The sequence below is a fragment of the Nicotiana tabacum genome, chromosome 8, assembly GCF_000715075.1.
Source record: "Nicotiana tabacum cultivar K326 chromosome 8, ASM71507v2, whole genome shotgun sequence".
In the NCBI taxonomy this organism is placed as follows: Eukaryota; Viridiplantae; Streptophyta; class Magnoliopsida; order Solanales; family Solanaceae; genus Nicotiana; species Nicotiana tabacum.
This window is the reverse complement of record NC_134087.1, coordinates 66,373,679-66,396,124: the sequence shown is the minus strand read 5'-3', so window position 1 is coordinate 66,396,124 and position 22,446 is coordinate 66,373,679. Positions and strand designations below refer to the sequence as shown.

General features: G+C 37.8%; 1 protein-coding gene across 1 annotated transcript; it reads right to left on the bottom strand.

Moving 5' to 3' along the window:
- Positions 1-711: 711 nt before the first annotated feature.
- On the bottom strand, positions 712-1,809 carry LOC107822266 (auxin-responsive protein IAA4-like). Its single transcript, XM_016648792.2, has one exon. It carries the CDS (start codon positions 1,672-1,674, stop codon positions 1,135-1,137), a length of 540 nt encoding a protein of 179 aa, XP_016504278.1. The 5' UTR covers positions 1,675-1,809; the 3' UTR covers positions 712-1,134.
- Positions 1,810-22,446: the final 20,637 nt, after the last annotated feature.

Below are 22,446 nucleotides of genomic sequence, written 5' to 3'. Positions count from 1 at the left end.
TTAATTTTATTTTCATATTTTTTTAAATAAAATAATTTTTTTTAATTATTGCCTGTAATAAAAATATTTTAAGATTATTTATTTACTTATAATATTAATTATTAAGTAAATTTATTCATGTCCTTATTGTAATTTCTAAACACAAATTAATTGCTCAAAAATGTTTTTTAGAAGTGATTAGTTGCTTTTTTCCAAAAGTACTTATTTCAAATTCCAAAAGTACTTATTTCAAAAGCACTAAATAAGCTGAAAACCAAACAAGCTATAGGTTTTGGATTATCATTTATTATTCTTCATGGATATGCTATATTTATATGGCTTATTATTTCACTGGTTAACAATCACAAATTGGACGCTCACCACCATTGATGCCTAATTGATAATAGCTTATTAATGTGTTCAATCTCCTGCATTCCTCAAAACTAACATGCTTTGAATATAAGACCAGCTCCTTCAAATAATTTCTCTCCAATCGAAACAGACTTGTGTTTTCTCAACTTGTATTTTTACTTTCCCAAAGCTATTACTTACTGAATAATACTTACAATTAAGTGAATGTGCTGGTGCAACCTTTTGGTTGTTACTACAAGTCTCAATTCCAAGCAAGTTAGTGAGCTTTTGGTTGTTATTGGAAAATAGTAAGAGATCAGTTAAAAAAAACCAAATGGAAATAGAACAAAGAAACATACACTACCATACCAAGATATAAGATAACCAAGGAAACAGCTCACATTCAAGATTTCATTTGAGGAGCAGAAATACTGTGTCTATACAATTGCTTCCACACCAAATACATCGTTCATTTGTATGTTTGATGCTATTTTTCCAAAGAAAAGAAAAATACGAAAATAACACTGCAGGATCTATAAAACCACCATGGTTTTTACCCTGCCATATATATTCATTTCACCCGAGAAAAAAGTAACAAACTGTAATTGCTAAGGGTTCTTTTTTTCCCCCTGTTTGCAGTTCCCAGTTAGAAATCCAGAGAAAAACTGTTTGATTACAAAAGGGATTTCAAGATTCTTGTAACTCGACAACCCAAGCTGGAAAAAGACTCTCTTTTCCTGCCAATTGACACATCTTCATCATTTTCTAGCCTCTTGTTTTGTGAGAGATTCTTGTAATTTCTTCTCAAACTCCACAACCCAAGCCTCTTGCTTCTGCTCCTTTCATTATCCTTAACCTTTTGCAAGAAGATAAGAACATATCCCATGGAACATCACCAACAAGCATTAAGTCACCATCTTTATCTTCATAAGCAGGTGCAAATTCTGACCCTTTATACCCTTCCCTTTCTGAATATTCACCTATGTTGAGTTTGAACATGTTCTCTAATGCCTTGAGTAGTTCTGAATATCCCTTATACATTTCTAGATCAATTTTTCTAAGATAAGGAGCTCCATCCATACTAACTTTGACATACATTCCACACTCAGTTTCTGTCTTCTTTGGTTGGATGTTATTTTTCCTGTAAGATCTCACTGGTGGCCATCCCACTATTTGTGTCTTCTTTTTTGGTTCACAATCTTCCTCCTCAGCTGATTCAGGCAAACCCCTCTTGTTATTCTTAGAACTTGACACAATAGACTCATCTTCTGTCCCTGGTAATCCCAATCTTAGCTCTGTTGCTTTGAGATTCAGATCTTTCTCATGAGCCATAACGCACTCCATTTTTTCTCCAAATTTTTCTTCCTTTATCAAGATTGCTGCTTTTCTTTTTCAAGATTTCTTTGAATAGACGTGTTGAAGATATATTCAAGAATGGTTGAGATTGATGGAAGTAGTGGTGGATAGCTGGCTTTTATATAAAGAGAAAGGAAAATGAGAGATTTGTATTTGGGGGGGGGGGGGGGGTATTGGGAGAATTAAAAAAAGGAAATAATGGAAGAGTGCATAAAAATGGGACAACTTGTCGGCAGGAAGAGTTGCAGCATTGAGGAAAGTGATGGGATATATTTGGGGGGACAAGAATTGGACAAAGCTCAGCTGCCCATGTGGTCCTGTGGAGAAAGACTTTAATGGAGTGACGGTCAAGATTTATTTTGAAAAAATGTGGGAGCAAAATCAGGAACGACATATTGTGTTTATTGAGTGTGGCCAGGGTTTTGGCCGTGTGGGGTGGTTTGGGGCCAAATAAGTTACCTGCTGTTTTAATGCATCAATCCTAGAATTTTAATTCTTAGCACCTTCGTGTTACATCTCGCTTTTCAAAACAAAAAAAGTAATTAAAAAAAAAAGTACTTAGATTGTTTTTTGAGCTGAGGTTATAAAAATATTTGGAGTTGAGGTTAAAGAAATTGTAAAAATTTATATTTGAATAAAATTTTACGTGAAAAATGATTGTTCAAACTTTGAAGATATATGCGTGAAAATGAAATACACATCCAAACTAGTATTTTAATACTTCAAGGATGCTATTGGACAGATTTGAGCTGAAATTGTAAAAAGTTTGTGAAAGTTCAAAGTTGATTTTAGGCATGACATGCAAAAGAATAGTAAGTGAAAACTAGTATTAGTAGTACTTTATTTGAAGTACAATTTCAAACCAATATTTCAATTGTCACTCAAATTGTTGAAATTTAGCTAGCGTTTGGCCATAAAATCTCAAATTTGTTTTGAAAAATTTAATTTGGGTGAAGTTTGGTTTGAAGATGAAAATGTATTTGGACATATATTTTTAAAATATATTTTCCAACTTTATTTTGAAAAAACATGTATATAATTCCCAAGTTTTGGAATTTTGGCCCAAAATCAGCAATTGAGGTGATTTTGGGATTTGGGGTTTGAGTTTTTGCCAAAATTTGGGCAAAATTTATGGCCAAACATGAGTTTGCCAAATAAATTACAAATTTATTTTGGCAAAACTCATGGCCAAATGGGTCCTTAGTATTTGCAAATAATCATGATCATATGTATGTTCACAACTACGCGAATACTATTTTATGGCCAAACTAGAACTAATGTTGAAGGCAGTATTGTCATTACCAAACTAGTATTGCTATTTGCTAACGATGTGTCTGATATTCATAAATTTAGGATGTGTCCCAATTAACGAGTTCTAATTAAGGACATTATATTAAGATAGAATAAGAATTTCACTCTGCTGCTTGTTTCCATAGATATGTGCCAAAAGTGGAGAGTGAAATTAATTTTGAAAATTACCATTCAAGTAGGTTAGCGTAAAAAGAAGTATAAAACTTCTAACACGGGAAGATAAGTAGTCGTGTATTAATTTACAACCGAAAGTCGTAAATTACACTAATCTCAGTTCTTTGCCCTCTTGAGAATTATACTTATTCTGAAAAGATTTTCCTGATTCTCAGGAATGTGAATATCTATTTTTCTTCTTTCTAAGCAATACATATGCTCCCTTCCAACATCAATATCAACTCAATTATCATATGCCTTTGACACCGCCTACTGTCCCAGGGATGCAACACTAGCTTTCTTTATACCCCAAATGCATTTGCTCCTTATTTTTATTTATTAATATTATGCAGGGTCAAATAAATTTCACAAATTTTGATGAGAAAAATGGATTTTGAGATTTTGAAATGCTCGTAATTGTTTACCCGTAAAACGGCACAGTTGAATTTATACGTGGTTTCTAGACAAGTGAATCATGAGATAATAGAAGAATTAGATAAATATGCAATACTTAGCCTTGAGATGGAAACGAAATAGCAGAGCCAGTAGTTCTGGAAGCAGGGCTTCCGGGCGCGACAACAATGAAATTAAAAAGCAAGAAGATAATTTATATTAAACTTTGAATAGATAAAATTATAGTAAGTTTGCCAGAAAATTCGCGTCCTTTACAATGATAATAAAGTTCACTATTTCTAGCTGCACCTAGGGAACAAGGTCCTAGGATCAAGCTCTTCTTTAATGTCAATTATGACGGCCATTGAAGAATGTGTAACAGCAGGCATGAATGTCAAATTCTTTGTAACGGGCAATGTACTAAATGTTGTAGAATATTCTTCATTAAATGCTACTGGGTGGTAACATTTATTTTATCTTTATGAGTACCATTTTTTTCGGTAACAGATGGAATAGTTGCCTTCGATTTCAGCTATCCTCTGACTTCGGCTTCACGTGTCACTTCCTTATGCGATCATTTAGTATAACATATTTCATACTATACAGATAGTCCCTCTGCTTTCGGGTGACATAATTTTATGTTACCAAGAAGTTGATAGACACGTTCTTTTTGGCGGAAATTTTACTAACCCCCTCCGAAAAGCTTCTGACGGTTAATTAGATGTACGTCTCTCCGCATTTAATGCTCCGAACATGCGTCATCCCACTATTCAACATAAATTTTTGCCTGCTATCGAGGTAATTATGGCCACGAGTTTAGCCTCCTAAACATTTAGTTATACGCATCAACCTCCTTTATTCACATCTCATAATTCTTCAATCTCTCTTCATTCATCCTTTCTTTAATTTTCTCCATAAGAGAAAATCTTTTCCTTCTTCTCTAACATAGAATGACTTCTTCTTCTTGAAATCTTAGTTCCTCAAAGAAAACAAAACAAAGCCGATGAAGCTGCTCATCCTACAGTGAACACCATCGTTCCCAGAAGTCTCATCATAACTAAAGACTTCGAATAGAAATTTTCTTCTACTAACCCTCGTACATGAGTCGTTGGCAGATACCCTTCTTCCATCCGTCCTTCTAGTATTCCTGTTGTAAAGGAAGATTGTCACTGCCAGGATTTAGACGTTATCTCTCCTGATCTGGCGGAGCGGGCAACCTTACCCAAGAAGGGTTATACGTACTTCTATATGTATCCCTTCACTTTGGGGACATTTTATCTAAGTGGAGAGCTTGAATCCGTCATTGTGGAGTTCTGCCTCCGCTACCAGGTGTGTTTAGCACAGGTGAGTCCTTCCGTGTGGATGATAATTGCTTGTCTTCGGTGCCTGTGCCAAGAAACGGGAGAGGACCTATCCTTAGCTCACGTGATGAACCACTATTCCCCCAAGATCTTCCGTGGGGGAATGATTAACTTCAACAAGTGAAGCCACCATGCACTTCTATCCAGCATGGATGATAATAATAATCGTGGGTAGATGGAATGGTTCGTTTCAGTTGCTACTAGTGATATCATCCCGGCCTCGGCTCCGTCTTTCCCGAAATTATGGAACCCCATTCGTAAGTATATCCTTTGCTTCTCCTTCTGTTAAAGACCATTCCTCATCAATATTGACTTTTCTTCCTTTATCTGTCTTAGCGACTCGGCGAGTTCCCCATTGGGTTGAGGACTTGGACCAATGGAGTTCAGAAAATTTTGGACGTTACTATGCCCGAAACCCGCACGTGGAAAGAGCTGTCCTTGAAATACGGGTGGAAGGACAAAAATCATGGTAAGTTGAACACATTTTGTCTTTACTTTTTCTCATAACGAAGTTATCTAATTCTTCTCTCATGTTGAATATAGGTCTACCCCAGGGCTCAGTTGTCATCCCCGAGGAGGACGTTTTGGCTAATCCTGCTGATGCGGTGATGTTGCTACAGAAAGCCTTTTCGCTGACAAGCGTCTCCGAGCCTACTTCTGGTATGAGTGCTTCTTCTTGGAGTCCGTATCCGGAAAACAAGCAACCAAAAAAAAGACATTCGTCCGCGGTCGGGGGAAAGAATAAGAGGGCGAAGAATGCTGCCCCCGAGTCATCTCTGAAAGTCGTGGTGACGAGCCCTCCACCCGGGCCGGCCACAGATACCGTGATGATTGACTATGATAGAGAAGCCAATGAGGATGGGGTTTCTCTACATAGAAAACGATGACTTCCCCCAACTCAACAAATTGCTCAATCTGTTGAGTTAATTACACCAACTAAGGACGATGCCTCGCAGCTCTAGGGGGAGTTTGAGATGTTGAAAAATGCCAATTTCCATTTTTGGATCCCAGTCGTTGTGCCCAGTACTGTGGGGCTGAGTACCGGTCCCTTCCATCTTTGGTTGACGAGAAACCAATAACCAACATTGTGTTTGGCGCAACTACTTCTCACCTTCAAAGCTATCAACTTTATCTCCTTCTTTACCAACTCTTCCACCAACAACTGCTATATCATCTCCACCGGCTGCATATGTCCGAGAAGAGGATGTTTCTCCCTCCAGTCCCCAGTTCATGGGAATTTGGGGCAAAATTATGTTTCCCTCTCAGAAGATCCGCAAAGGAGGAGGAGCGTCACTTTTTCTGTCTCTACCGGATGCAATTTGTTGTCCCGGCCAGTGGAACTTGCTAACTATCTGAAACCTTTGGCTTCAGAAAAAGATTGGGAAAAAATACAGGCTCTCTCGGGAGAGTGCTTGTTGAACAATGCTATGGACAACGCCGTAGTGGTATACTCTTCATTTCCTTTTACATATCTTCTGTCTTTGATTTAGTAATATTTTGAATTTGCCTTTCTTGTTTCGCAAGCCAATTTCCTTGATTCTGAGGGCCTTCAAAGGTTGATTCGGGAGAAGGAAGAACTTACCTCCGAGGGGGATTAACTTTTAGCCGAGCGGGACCAAACTGTTGCTCGCCTCTTAGAACTCAAAGCCAAAATTGTTGAGGCTGTTGTGTTGGAGGCTCGTTTGTAGCAAAGCGAGCAAGAATTAGAGACCCTTAGCCAAGAGATAGCCCCGCTGAGGGTTCAATTTGAAGAGGCTAGGGCCAGATGGGCTGAAGTCCATAGTGTCGTTCTTGCTGCATCCGATTGTGAGGTTGCCTCCGTTGAAGGATTAACTAATTTAGAGGCAGCCTTGAATTTAAAACTGAAGAGTTTGCTACTGCCGGGGTGAAATATGCCAAATTGGAGGAGAATTATAAGAATACCATTGAGCATAATAGACTTTTCAGCTCTAATATTTGCGAATTCGATGTTAGCCTCAAGTCTGTTAGATCCGCCCAGGAAAACCTTTCTGCCGAGGTTGACCAACTTAAAGAAGAACTCAAGCACTGAGTGGCTTCCCTCGTTGTTGAAAAAGCATATGTTATGTATAACATGGGGATAAAAACCTGGGAAGAGGTTAAAGCGAGTGTCATTGACTTTGATGCCGAAATCGCTAAAGCCCGTGATATGGAGTCAGCTACTAAAAGGGGTCTCCCATCCTGCTTTCAGTTCTTTTGGTTCCGGTTCTGAATCCTCGAGAATTGAGGAGGAACCGAAGGGTAAAGATGTTGAAGGCTAAAATGATGAGGGTCAAGATATCGAGCCGACGGTGGATCTACCTACTTCCCCTAGAAGCGCAAATCCTTTTCTTCCTCCCGTTTCGGAGATGCAACAACTTAGCTTTTTATTCCTTCCCCAACTTTTTGTACTTATGCCATTTTGGCACATTTATTGTGAATAAAAACATATTTTGCCCAAGTATTGCATGAGTCTTTCTACGTTCTTTTGTTTGGACATTTATGCAAGTTTTAATCTTTGCGTTCTTTCTTTCTTAAGTGTTTTGCACAAGTTTTACTGTTTGCGTCTGATTATGCAAAGCTTTGGGTGTATTTTACCCTGAAAGCATTTGGATTTTGGGCACACGTTCTTCTGAAATCAACCTTTTATCGTGAGGATTTTTATAAGAGAGGGCCTTCTTATGTTTATGATGCTCTTAAAGAGGACGTCTCCTGTTTATTACGACACTGGCATTTGAAGTACTTGTTAACTTTCAAATGACAAAATCAATTCATCATTCAGACAAGAAATAAGATAGAAATAAAAGGTCTTTTCTTTATTCCTTCCATTTTCTAAAAGTACGTAAGAATTCGTTATACTAAAAAGAAATTACCATTTCTTGTAGCTAACTTGTATAACTTGTTTCTTCGAGCAGGGTCGGCTGATGGGTGAAGCAAATAAAGCATTTGCTTTAGGCCTCACCTTTTTTGGGGCCCCAAATTTTACCTACAATAGAGTACTTAGTTAAATTTGTATGAAGTATTTTATGTAAAAATATTTTTTATAAATTAAAAAATGATAACATTTTAAATCATGATTGATTTATTGTTTTACCAAAAAATTGGTAATACGAATCTTCCCCTTAATATTTTAGGTGTGAATAAATTGGAGAATAGGTTTGACATGAACATTATTGTTTTCTCTATTTATTTTCCTCGATAGAAAACATGTAGATTTTAGAAAATTATTTACAACTACATATCAAAATGTCAAAAAGTAGACTTTAAATAAAAGTAGATATTAGTTTTTAAAAAAATTTAAGGCCTCTTATTCAAGTTTAGCTTTAGGCCACCAAACTTATTGAACCGCCCATGTCTTCGGGGCTGGCCGCGCAGTCCCCGGTCTCGATGACACAACTATGTTTTTGATTTTTGTTTTTCATTCGACGTGACATTCATTGTTGCTATATCCTCATATCATTCTCCCCAGTGTTCGAACGCAAAGAATGCAGATTTACACCTTCGAGGATTCCACTAATAAATTACTAGATAATCTTCAGTTCGGTAACAAACTTCACTTCCCCTTAGGAATTTATGCTATCAAGCCAAAGACTATCTAATAATCCCCTAGTGGTTTGCACTTATGAACGGTCGGGTAACCTTTGTTCGGTAGCAAAGTTAGCTTCCCGGTAGGAACTTTGCTACCGAGCAAAAGGTCATCTAACCGCTCCGGACTGGTTCTTTAATTGTGTGCCTTGCCATTATAAGATCTTATTGTTGTCGTTGAAACTTTCCTCGTAGTATGCTTTTCGTTGTTGCCTCGTTAAAAATCTTAACAGAAAAATTCAATTGGGACAAAAACTGGATGAAGGGAAAAAGAGTGCATCACACACTTGTCGCGCCCCCTTTTTTCCCCCTGCGGAGAGAAGTCTGGGTTTCGACGTTCATGGGAATTGGGTAGTTGAAGAGTTTCCACCTAACAGATTATGGTGAGCAGAGCACCTAGAGCGATTAACTCTTGGATTGGTTTGCATTACCAGAGATTTAAGGTAAGGGCTTGATCGCGGCCTACTCCGCACTACTATTGATAGCGAGAGAGGGTCGGAGCAGCTTTTACCCGATTTAGGGTCGGGATCGATTTTCAGAGAGAGAGCTAGAATTTGGAATCGAGTATCTATCTAGTTTAGGATTGCGTATGTGTTCCAAATTACACTTCTACTCATTTTTGGGGTTTTCTTTTTTACTTCTACTATTATCAAAATACAAATGGTAAATGCAACTAGATTAAGTTAAGAGTTAAACTAAAAAGGGTTGTTCAAATGGTTTAAGAGGCACTAGGGTAATGACTTTCACCTAGGTGGTTAATTGACGTGTAATTGAATCTAAGACACGATTGACATAATTGGGGAGTATGATATAACCGTTGCACGATATTACCCACTCTACACCTCTCGGTGGTTCGAGTGATTTTGCCTGAATTGACATTCTCAAGACCAATTGGGTATGCAAAGTTGTACAAGCAATTAGGGGTCAAGTCGGGTATTACTCTCTCGAGGTTTAACCCTTTAATTGGGGCTATCAATCTCTTGAGTACACCCCAATTCCTCGTTGGACCAATTTCGAGACTTAGGCTCTCTTTCTCAAGAAGAGCCCTAGTCAACTAAACACAAACTAGTGTTTGCAACCACTAATTCAGCAATTAACCATGAAATTGGCCCAAATATCAAACACCCATATTCAATCTAGCCCTAAAATACAAGACCCATCAATTACCCACACTAGGGTTGAGCCACAACCCTAGCTTATGGGTCTGGCTACTCATAATTAAAGAAGAAAAACAAAAAATAGATGAAGAACAACTCATATTAATTAATCACTAAGGTAAATAACAAGATTCAATGATAAAAAGTAGATAAAATTGCCCAAAATGGCTAAGAAAGTCGAACCCACGAGCGCAGCTACGTTACAAAACTATCTGATTAAAATTGGGAAAAGAAGCTATTTATACTAAGCTGCAAATTCTGGACAAAAATTCCCCTGCGGGGTTAGTGCGGACCGCACAAAATGGTGTGCGGCCGCACTAGCGCTCTGAACTTGAAAATACAGCTCTCTGAACTTGGGCAATACGGACCGCACATAATGGACTGCGGCCGCATAGGCTTCTAGTGCAGTCCGCATAAAATGGACCTCGGACCGCATAGGCTTCAATCCTCAAATCTGGCACCTCTCCGATCTTGGGTTCTACGGACCGCACTATGTCGAGTGTGGCCGCATTGCCTTCACTGCGGACCACACAAAACCTAGTGCGTCTGCATTACAGCTTTGCCTGGAAATCCACCTCTCTGAATCTCCTAGCGCAAACCACACAAAATGGTGTGCGGCCGCACTGGGCCTGCTTTGCCTGAGCTTATCTTGTCTTTGGCACTTGTGCAAGTTTCACTCCTTTTGAGCTGGTTTTTGACATCTTGTCACTTTGTTGATCAAACCTGCAATCAAGCACAACTTTTGAGCCTTTTTGGGACTATTCTGTACAAATTTCTAATCAAAACTTAAGCAAGAAGGAGTATAAAATGTATTAAAATCTCTAGTTATCAGGGCTCGAAATAACCTTGAGGGGAAGGTGTTAGGCACCCCTCTCAGTCCACAACGGTGGGTCCCAACTGAACTTATACTTATGAACTAGTCCATTAATAAATAAATAGTTTTAAACACATAATTACAAATAAGAGCAGGTTTTGGACATTACATGACTCAAATAATGAGACAAAGGAAAGGCTTAAACAAACTGTATATACATGGAAAGTAAAGGGAATTTGGGAAGGAGGGGTCCTAGGTTGGTTAGCCTACAGGATCACCCCACGTAATGTCCGGTAAACACTCCTCAATGAGGGGCTACACGTGACATTAGCGCGTAGTCATCATATCCATATCTACCCTTCCCACCCCTTAGCGGTTATTAAGCGAATGTTATTTAGCGATCTCTATGCGTGTTGTTACCCTTCCCTTCTTAATAGTCCTAGAGGAAATTGTGACCTCTACCTATAGATAGTTCTAGATAGACCCCTAAGGTTTAAAGGATTAAATACTAAGGTGACAAGCAAGAACACATAGGACTTTAGCAAATAAAAGCAGGAAGGAGCAAATAAGAGGCTCAGGTTTACCTCCGCAGATAATGCATGTAAATAGCACGACTCAAACACAAACAAGGGCAGTATTATTAAACAGGATCCTAAGACATGATGTCTAGGTGAGTATCAGAACACAAGAGACATGCAGATTTATCTTTTTTTTAAACTTAGAAGCATGAGCCTAATCTGTTTGCCTACTGATTTTAAGCATGTTAACTATTAAGTAGTAAACACAAAGAGGCAGTTTCCAGTTTTATAAGAAATTTGATTACCTAAGGCTTGCCTAGGCATGGGATAATGCACAATTGTTACCAGAACTATTAAAATAGGGTAGGAGATATTTTACCTAAAGCATGCTGTTCTATGTTTTACAAGATACAGAATTATTACCAGTTTTACTTAAACGGGATAATTAGACGTGAGACTGTTTTATATCCTTTTTCATGCATCAATAGTTTAACTAGGTGTGACTGAGCGAGTATGAAAGAGATCCTAACCTGTATCTAATATGCAAATATAAGGTTCAGAATGGTTTATATGCAGAATTCCTAAAGCAGGATTTTTAAAAGGTTACAACATGATTTCAAAATATGCATAAGTAACAGTTTATTTTAATGTTGTCGTTTATCCTAAAAACAAGATTTCTAAGTGATAATAAGGATGTCAAAATGAGATGCTGAAAATAGTATACATGAAACCTAGGGGCATAGTATCTAATGCATGATATACTTTGCATGTATTGGTCCTAAACATGAATTCTAAAGCACATACAGAAAAATATAAACCTAAAGCATGTTTTCTACCATTTGATAACATGTGTAGCTACCCTCCCCTTTTTTACTAGCCAACCCCAATATTCGTTTACAATGAATATTACAAACCAACATTGAATGAATTACATTAATAGATAAAGAAAAATAAGAAGTCACATTATAAGGAGCCCGCAAGTAGGCCCAGATTTCCAAAACCTCAACTGTTCAGATTGTTTCATAGCCTTTCTCAATATCCGGGTGTGTCAGAGTTCCCTAAGGACCTCAAGGGACCCCAAGCAGTGCTCACATCCATATTTCACAACCATATGTGAGTAATTGCAGTATGGAAGAGCCAGCTCTAATGCATCAGAGTTCAGAGGGATCTCATAGGGATCCCTAAGCAGTCACACATTAGAGGGGCAGAACTTAGGGATCTAAGAATAAAGTGAGAGTATTTGACATAGTTTTGAAAAAAAAGTTTAAGTAGGAAAACAATTTGAAAAGAGACTTGAAAATAGTTTTGTAAAACAACAGAGGAGTTATTCAATAAGACAGTTTTGAAAAGAGTAGGGCAATCAACAAACAACAGACCAACCTCAGAACCAAAACAGGTTCAGCATCACACATAGAACAAAGAACCAAGACATGTTTAGCACCACAAGCCTTCACACAGGGGTAAATGGGAATTGGGGACAGGTAAAACGCATAATAGTAAACACATAGAAGGCAGAAGTCTTTGGAATTGGTATAGATATGCTCAGAAACATTGATTAGACATAGTCACAGAATCAGCAATGCTTAAGGGGTTCAGTATAGGATTAACATAATTTAAAATCAATCCCAGAATCATACAAGTTTAAGAGTGAAAACTACTTTACAAGGAGATTCATACCAGAAACCAGATAGAGCAAGATCACATGGAGACAGACTACATAGAGGGGGTAACATGTTCATACTGATCCTAAGGAAGGGGGAGTACATAACATGCTAATAATGTAAACATATCAACTACAATTTTCACAGCAAAATCATAAGTAAAAGTAGACTAGAAACAGGATGAATTGAAGTAATAAAAAGAGGAGCAAGAGAGTAGAGTAATCATCCCTGGCTTGCAGCCGGCTGACTTAGAACAATACCAAGTAACTAGAGAAAAGAGAGCAGAAGAGAGTTTTTGTGTGAGAGAGAGTTTATTTTGAACCAATGTGTTCGTGTTTGTGTTAATGAGAGAGTATGTATATATAGTTTGAAACTAGGTAGAATAATAAGGTAAGAATCAAAGTCAAACAGTAATTATGGGGACTCAGAATCAATCAGTATAAAATCAATGTAAGTACTCCTCAATTAAGGGAATTAACTTCAAACGGTAAAGACAAATAATGAAAGAGATCAAATAAGACTGGAACATAGAACATAAGAAAATATTTTCAGGCATAGTAAGTATAGAACAAGTAATTAAGCTAGGTTCAGAAAATCTAATTAAGGAAAGTACTTAAGAATCGATTGACAGCATAGTCGACCAAAAATGAGGCAAGAATAATATCTTAGAGGTTGAAAATCAGTAAGGAAATCATCACAAGAGATTAGTGAAAGGTATTAATTACAGGAAATTAGGGATTCAAACAGGAGTAGTACTGATTAAGGGGAGATTACCACAAGTCTCTATGCATACACGGAATAAACACATAATAGGCAAGAAGAGGCAAAAAATCATAAACCCTAATGAGCACAGCAGTAAAAATCACATAGAATCAGGGATTCAACTAGAAAAAATAGTAATAATTAAAGGAATTGACAGAATAAATATAATATAAGCAGAAGAAGCAAAAATCAGAAACCCTAATGAACATAATAGGGTAAAATTACAGAAACTCAGAACGTTCATGAGAAACAAGCACACATACGAATCAAATCATCAGAGACAGACTCGGAACCCAGGATTAGGACTAAGGGATTTAGGGTTTTAACATAATAAATCAGATAAAAGGGGAAAAACATGAATAATCATTTAAACGTAGTAAAAATTATAGAATAATACGGAAAATCAGAAGGAAAAGTCATTTTGAAAAGGGGTTAAGAAACCCTAGTTTGAAGATGAAAAGGCATTTTTGAAAAATCGGAAAAATTCTTAAGAAAACAGTAAAGATAACTCAAAATATACTCAGACTGTGGTAGGTATGAAGAGTTAAGAGATGAGTTAGGGTTTCAGAGAGAGATAAACCAGAGATAAAGAGATTCTGACTTAGAAGCCATGGATCTAGCTGAAAAATATAAAGATCTTACTTGGACGGCCAAGGGTGGCCTGAGAACGGCATGAAAAGGCCATGGGTGTGAGTTGAACAACCTCTGGTCCCCTTGAGGACCTCAAGGTAGCAAGGATCTGGCATGTGAGGGAGTCATGAAGGCTAGGGATGGTGGTTAAGCAACCATTGTTACCGGCGAGCCAACGGCCGGTGAGAGGAGCTTAGGGTTTAACAGAGAGAGATTGAGAGAGATGAGAGGATGTAACGGTGAAGTAGAAGAGAGAATGAGAGAATGAGAATGAGGGTTTGGGGGGGTAGTCTTTTAGGTTAATTAAGGTAAGAGAAGATCTGGTTCGTTGATCAAAATCGATAAACGGTCCAGATTAAACAAGACGTTGGGTCGGGTGGAATTAATGGATTGGGCCTGACATTTAGGCTATTTTAATTGGGTTTGGGGTCTAGTTTAATTAGGCTAGAATTGAAATGAAAGTGGGTTATTTGTTAAATACCCAATTAAATTAATTAAAATAATTTGTAAAATAGCTAATAATCACAAAAATGAATTTCATGCATAGAAAATAATTTAAAATGATTATTTAGTATTTTAAAATACAAATAACTAAATTCTGGCTAAAGATGGTATAAAATTATATGATTGGGCTATAATTGTAAAGTTATTGCAATTATAGCCAAAAGATGCCAATTTGGCTAATTGTGATATAATTTGGTCTTAATAGGACCAAAATAATACATTACATCAAGAAATGCTTTTGAAATCATTTTTGAGGTAATTTTGTAATTATTTCTTGGAAATAAAATGTTGGATAAATTAATAAAAATATAGGAAAATTGTGGGAAAATATCAATTGCTAATCAATGCATGATTTTGAAGACATATATGCAATTTGAAATATATGGGTATCAACAATACTTTCAGTACAAGTGATGTTCTTCAGCTATAGTATCTCTTGAGGTGTGCCATGTTCTGGTTGTTTGGCAACTTTTCTCCATCTTGGATCTCTAATTCGTATGAACCTTTCCCGATGACAGCTGAAACCCGGTAGGGGCCTTCCCATGTAGGACCAAACTTCCCTGCGTTGAGTTCCCGGGTGTTTTGAGCTACTTTCCTTAAAACCAAGTATCCCACTTTGAAATACCGGAGGTTGGCTTTTCGATTATAATATCTTTCTATTCTCTGCTTTTGAGCTGCCATTCTTATATGCGCCAAGTCCATGCGCTCATCTAGTAGCTCCAAATTGACTAACATTGCTTCGTTGTTTGCCTCTTCATTTGCCTGGAAATATCTCAAGGTGGGTTCCCCTACTTCTACCGGGATCAAGGCTTCTTCTCCGTACACAAGAGAGAAAAGAGTCTCTCCTGTGCTCGATTTGGCCGTTGTTCGGTATGCCCACAGTACTCCAGGCAGTTCATCATGCCATTTACCTTTATCTGCTTCCAATCTCTTTTTGAGATTTTGTATAATCACTTTGTTTGTTAATTCCGCTTGATCATTTGCGCTCGGATAATAGGGCGAAGAGGTGATCCATTTGATTTTCAAGTCTTCAAGGAATTTTGTAAACTTTGCACCTATAAACTGTGGCCCGTTATCGCAGGCTATCTCTTTTGGTATGCCAAATTTGTAAATTATGTTCTCCCACAAGAATTTCACCACTTCACGTTCATCGATCTTCTGATAAAGACCTGCTTCAACCCATTTAGAAAAATAGTCAAATAAAATCAAAAGAAATCTTACCTTACCAGGGGCCAGTGGTAGCGGTCCAACAATATCCATCCCCCACTTGATGAACGGCTATGGAGACAGAACTGAATGCAACGGTTCTATTGGTTGATGTACCAGTGGTGCGTAGCGTTGACACATCACATTTTTGTACGAAAGCTTTAGCGTCTTGTTCTATTCGGGGCCAATAGTATCCTGCCCTTACCAACTTTAGTACTAAGGATTCTGCACCCAAAGGATTTTCACATATCCTCTCGTGGACTTATCGTATAACATAATTAGCTTCAGAAGCTCCCCAAGCATCGGGCCAGCGAGACTTGGAAGGATTTCCTGAACAATTGTCCGCCTTTGAAGCTGTATTGTGCTGCTTTAGCGAGTAGTGCCCGGGATGCCTTGGGGTCCTCAGGCAACTTCCCGTGCTCGAGATAATCAATGATCTCATTCCTCTAGTCCCAAACTAAATTGGTTGTATTTACCTCATAATAGTTATCTATGTCCAGAACCGAGTGTTGTACTACCGTATCGGAATCTGATCCCTTCATTTCTGTTGATAAGCCAAGGTTAGCTAATGCATTTGCTTCTGCATTTTCTTCCCTCGGGATGTGCGTAATTGGCCACTCCCTGAATCGAGCAAGCAATCTAGTCCCCAGGCTAATTTTTGTAGACCTAATTCACCATCAGCTAGGAGTCGCATTTGATTTCTCTGACCTCGGAATCTAGTCCCCAGGCTAATTCGATTCCTGCAATCAAAGCTTCATCCTCTACTTCATTGTTAGTAAAAGGAACCATTCTTATGGCCTGCCTTAAAGTTTCTCCTGAAGGCGTGGTTAATACTATGCCAAGTCCGGACCCTTTTACGTTGGAGGCTCTGTCCATAAATAGGGTCCAAACTCCTGACACTATCACTGCTTCTGTGGTTGCCCGAGGCAACAATCTCGGACTGAAATTGGCCAAAACTTGTGACTAAATTGCAGTACTAGGCTTATATTCTATGTCGAATTCACTCATTTCGATGGCCCATTTGGCCAACCCACCCGAGAGTTCGGGTTTATGAAGGATATTCCGAACTATCGGCTGACATTGTAAGTAAGGCCTGAGCTTTCGAGCGATGACTACGAGGGCTAAGGCCAGCTTCTCCAAATGCGGGTAGCGAGTTTCTACTCCCGTTAAAATTCTACTAACGTAATAAAAGGGATATTGCGTACCTTCGTCCTCACGAACTAAAACGGCGCTTACCGCTACTTCCGAGACTACTAGGTAGATTAACAATCTTTTGCCTTCTTCTGGCTTCGATAGTAATTGTCCCGACCCGGATTTTTCACCCTCGGGGTCGTGATGGCGCCTACTAATGAAAGCTAGTCAAGTCAATTTTTCCAATTATTAAACTTTTTCATAAATTTTAATGCTTTAACAATGGTGAACAAACATCGTAAAAATAGCAGAATTAAATAAGCGGAAGAAACGAAATATAAAAGTTTAATATTAATACCAATACATTTCCATAAACTAGAAAGCTACCCAGATCCTGTGTCATAATTTCACAGACGGTCTAAGAGTACTACAAATAAGGGTCCGAAGGTAAGTACAAGTTGTTTCAGAAATACATAGAAGAAACAGTTTAGAAAGATAGAAGGAAACGCCAGGGCCTGCAGATGCCTGCAACTACCTCGGGTAAGGCTGTATTGTGGTCCAGGCCCGGGCTAAAATGGGTCAAACGGTCCTTGGCTTTGGCGGACCAGGCTTTGGCGAGCCGGGCTTTGGCGGTCCCGGGCCAAATGGTCTCGGGCCTAACGGTCCCAATGGGTGGAACCGGCCCACTGTGGTCCTAAGCCCACATGGTCTCCGGCTAAATGGGCCGGGCCCACGGGCCTAAACAGGCTTTTTCGTTCCGGGCTATTTTTTTTTTGAATTTTTTTATCCAAGGCAATTTCTTGTAAACTATATATGTATATACTAATATAAATTGCTTATATATAGCTATATATATATATAGTATATATAGTATGTATAGTATGTATATATAATTATATATTGCCTTATATAATATATAGCTTATATATATATTGCATATACTATATCTATATCTATAATATATATATATATATATATATATATATATATATATATATATATATATATATATAGTTTATATGTATTAGAGATATATATAGTCTGTAGCTAAAGAAATTCTTGCTATTGTTAAATGTGTTATGAAATTTCAAACTGATTTATACAATCAGAAATTTTTAATAAGGACTGATTGCCAAGCTGCAAAGTTTATCTTTAATAAAGATTTTAAACATGATGTCTCCAAACAAATGTTACCCATAACCTCATCGGAGTGATATAGTAAACTCCTAGCTACAAAAACATGCTTAGTAAAAGACCCTTGAATACTAAATTTAACACTTACTTGTTTAGCCTATCATTTAGGCTAACAGTACTGCAAATATTAAAGAGGGAGGGAGTAGAACAGCACCAGAGACCTCGTGCTTGTGGCCAAGTGACCTTTTTATTTTATTACTGCCTTCAAAATATTAAAAGGGAGAGGTTTTTTCCCAATATAATAAAGGCATTAATTTAATAAAAAATGGGACACCAAGTATTACCTCCCTATCAATGTCTTTTACTAAAACAAAACTTTCAGGGATACAAGTATCCTGTTGGCAAAGATAAGCCCTAGGTAATTTGTATGAAATACTCATTGAACCACCACTAGCATTTTTTAAACGATGAGTGGTTTTATGAAAATATTTGGAGGGTATTACCCCTTCTTTTACACTGGCGAATTGTTCACAGAATTCACCTAATTGTTGTCTCTCAGTGAGACGATGTTTCTTAATTTGTTGGTTTAACTTGATCTCATTACACAAAGCTAAACCTTCCTGAGTGCATACACTAAAGAGTTTACCATATGAGTAAGTATCATAATTGATACTCATCCCTGTGCCTCTAAGGACTTTTCTAAGCCTTCGGGTTTTTCTTTAATCTATCATAAAGAAGAGCAGTATCTTTTGCAAGATCCTTTATAAAAGGAGAAATATAATTTAAGCTTCCTAAAAATCGTTGAAGCTGTGTTTTATCCGTAATAACATCAGGGAATTTAGAAGCAAATTCAATGCTTCTGTTAATAGGAATAATCCTACCCTTTTCAATATTATGACCCAAAAATCTAACATTATTTTGGAAAATCATCATTTTCGGTTCGGATATGACTAAACCGTTTTGATTTTTCTGAAGATGAGTTTTTAGAAAAACTCCAATATTTTATCACCCAAAAGTTTTTAATAAAAATAACCCTTTTAATCGATTACAATTTCAAAAAAGAGTTTGTAGCTCTATTTGATAGTGGAGCAGATTTAAACTGTGTAAAAGAAGGGGTAATACCCTCCAGATATTTTCATAATACCTTGTCCAATTTTATTCTGGAAAATTGAATGAATCCCAGAAGAACTATGCAAATGTTGCTAAAGAAATTCTTGCTATTGTTAAATGTGTTATGAAATTTCAAACTGATTTATACAATTAGAAATTTTTAATAAGGACTGATTGCCAAGCTGCAAAGTTTATCTTTAATAAAGATTTTAAACATGATGTCTCCAAACAAAAGTTAGAAGGCCCCATAAAATGAATTATTGGAGTAATAAGGATAACTTTAATAAAGTGACGGACCCCTCCATTATTGAAGGGAATCTACTTTTATAAAATAGTTTGTCTGATTTAGATTTCTTTTTATCTTGTTGCCCATACTTATAATTATTTTGTCGGCCATTTTATTGTTTTAGTTTTGTTTGTTTGTTAGCTGATCCATTATATAGGCAGAGTGGCCATTGAAGGGTTGTGAGGAGCACCTTGGTTTAAGGTTTACCTAGAGGTTAGTAGCTAGCCAGGGCTGAAGTTCTTGTAATTCATTCTCCTGAGCCTCATTCGGAAGTGATCCGGTAGCCCTTGTGGTATCAGAGCCATGTTTGTAGAAAACCTTAGAATCTAAGTTTAACACTATTTTCTTAATGAATATCATTAGGAAGAAGACTAGTGTTAAAAACAGTAGAAAAGAAGAATATGAATTACCCCAATAATTAGATCTGCTTAATAAGTGGACAATACCATTAGTCAAGCCTTAGGTAATATATTAGTTAGGTACCTTTGAAAGGATAGGTTTAAAACAAATAGTTAAAACTACTGAAGAGACTATCACTGTAGATAGTGACCATGCTACGTTCAGATTATTATCTGAAAGTGATTTAGCCTCGTATAGGGATTCATATAGATTTATACATATAGGCTTAATACAAGTCGCCTTTAAGCCACTTACTTTAAGAGACTTATGATAATAGGTGAATTTAACTATATTCAGGCCCTAAATAACCGCCTTCTTGCATAGTTTTGATAATAAAAGTGATAACAAAATGCTCTTATTAGTGCTTTTCATGACTTGCAGGTTATATATGACTAGGGAAGGCTAGGGAGTACTTTTGGAGTCAAAAAATTGGAGAAAGAGAGGCCATCCGTGAAATATCCCAAGTGAACCACTCAAAAACAGGCTGAAAAATCAGAGAAATGATTTTGTCGCGGTTCCACCGCGACCGCGGCAGAACCGCGGTGAAGACTGCTCGCGGACAGAAGGTGATTCAGAGGAGCTGTTTGGCCACGGTTCCACTGCGACCGCAGCAGAACTGCGGCAGGCGCGAGAAAGTTCAGGGACTAAAGTGCAAAACACGGGATTTTTAGCCCAAAACCCTATTTTAAACACTAGACTTCGCCCAAGAGAGGCATGTATTATTTTGGAGAGTATTTTTGGCAAGAAGAACAAGTGTGAGAGATCACCCAAAACATCTTGGTTTCTTGTTCTCTTTATTTTTCTTGCAAGTTTTATGATGAATATTGTTTTAGTTTATTTACCCATAGTTATGAGTAGCTAAATCCTTTGTCTAAGGTTTTGATGGAACCTATTGGGGGATGAACTTCTTGTTTATGTGAATACAAATTGCTAGTTTCAATCTTTATTTGTTCAACTATGTTCTTGTTGTAGTTAATTGACATGATCCTCAATTAGCTGTGCCTATTTAGTGTGCATAACTCGGGAGAGAGTGCATATTTAGGTTATTGTTGAACAACACTACTCCCAAAGTATAAGAGGGATCTATAACTGCGGGTTTAAAGGAGGGATTAGGGATAACGAAGCCTTGAGTGCAATCTGAAGTGAACTGTGTTAATTAAAGCTAGCTAGTGTATCTCGGGAGAGTGAATTGAGTATATTACTGTGATTACTCGGGAGAGATTTGCGGTAAGATGAGCGTTCATGATTGATAGAGGTGTGTTGGTAATTTTGTATGAAGCATAAACAGAAGGGATTCCATCATTAGGGGAAGTCATTACCTTAGCATTTTCTCATTATTGTTTACAACCTCAGCATTTTAGTTTACATCTTGGTATTTACTTGCAATCTTAGTTAGTAAAGAAACCATCAACGGTGATTCAAATGTCTGGGGAAGTTGGTTCTCAAGAGTTTAGTAGTTCTAAAGATTGTGATTGATAGGTTAATTCTCTGTGGATTCGATCCTGGGCAGAATACTCAGGTTATATTTGCAACGTCCGCATTGTCCTTTTTATAAGGCATAGTTGGGCGTGATCAAATTTTGGCGCCGTTGCCGGGGAGTTAACGGAATTATCAATTACCATGGATAGAAATACAAAAAAATTCTTAGTATAGTCAGTCTTCTCTACACCAAGATTTGATTGAAAATTTTGACGGTTGTTGACGTGGTTGCACAGGTGTATGCCTAGAAACTCTATGAGGACTGGAGAAGTACTTGAAGGACTCTCAGACCCCGAGAAAACATTCCGGATATTGACCCGTGCCAACAAAATACTTCAACAACCTCATCAAACACACAACCTCGAAATTGACATGGGTGACGTAGACAACGTCAACGGAAACGTCAGAGATAGGGCACCTCCTGTGCCTGAGGCTGCACTATATGACTGGGCACAACCCACAACTGACAATCTGGCCACTGCCATTATTGTGCCCGCGATACAAGCTGAATCGTTCCAGATCACGAACAACATGCTGCACTTGCTGCAAAACAAGGGATTATTTTCTGGGACACTAGCCGAAGATCCTCAGCAGCACTTGAAGAACTTTTTGTCGATTTGCAAAACTCAAAGGCAACCCAACGTAACTCCGGAAGCAATCAGACTGTTATTATTTCCATTCTCGGTGACAGGAGCTACTCAGGTCTGGTTAAACTCACTCCCCATAAACTCTATAGAAACCTGGGATGAGTTAGTCAAGCAATTTCACATCAAGTTCCACCTCCCCAACAAAACAGCTCAACAAATTGATGAGATCGTGAGCTTTAAACAAAAACCAATGGAGACACTGCATGAGGCATGGAGCCGGTTTAAAGGAATGTTGGTTATATGTCCACACCATGGTATTCTAGATCAGATGTTGGGACAACGGTTTTACATGGGACTGTCAGATAGCATGAAGAACATTGTAGATGCCTCAGCTGGTGGGGCGTTTTTGAGCAAAACTTGGAGGGAAGGTCAGAGTCTACTTGACAAAATGGCTCAAAATTCGGGGTGGACGACGAGGAATGCACCTATCACTCCAGTGGTACACTCAGTGCCTTTTGACCCATCAAATTCCATGGCTGAAAATGTGGCGACCCTTTTGACACAGATGAGCATACTCACCAA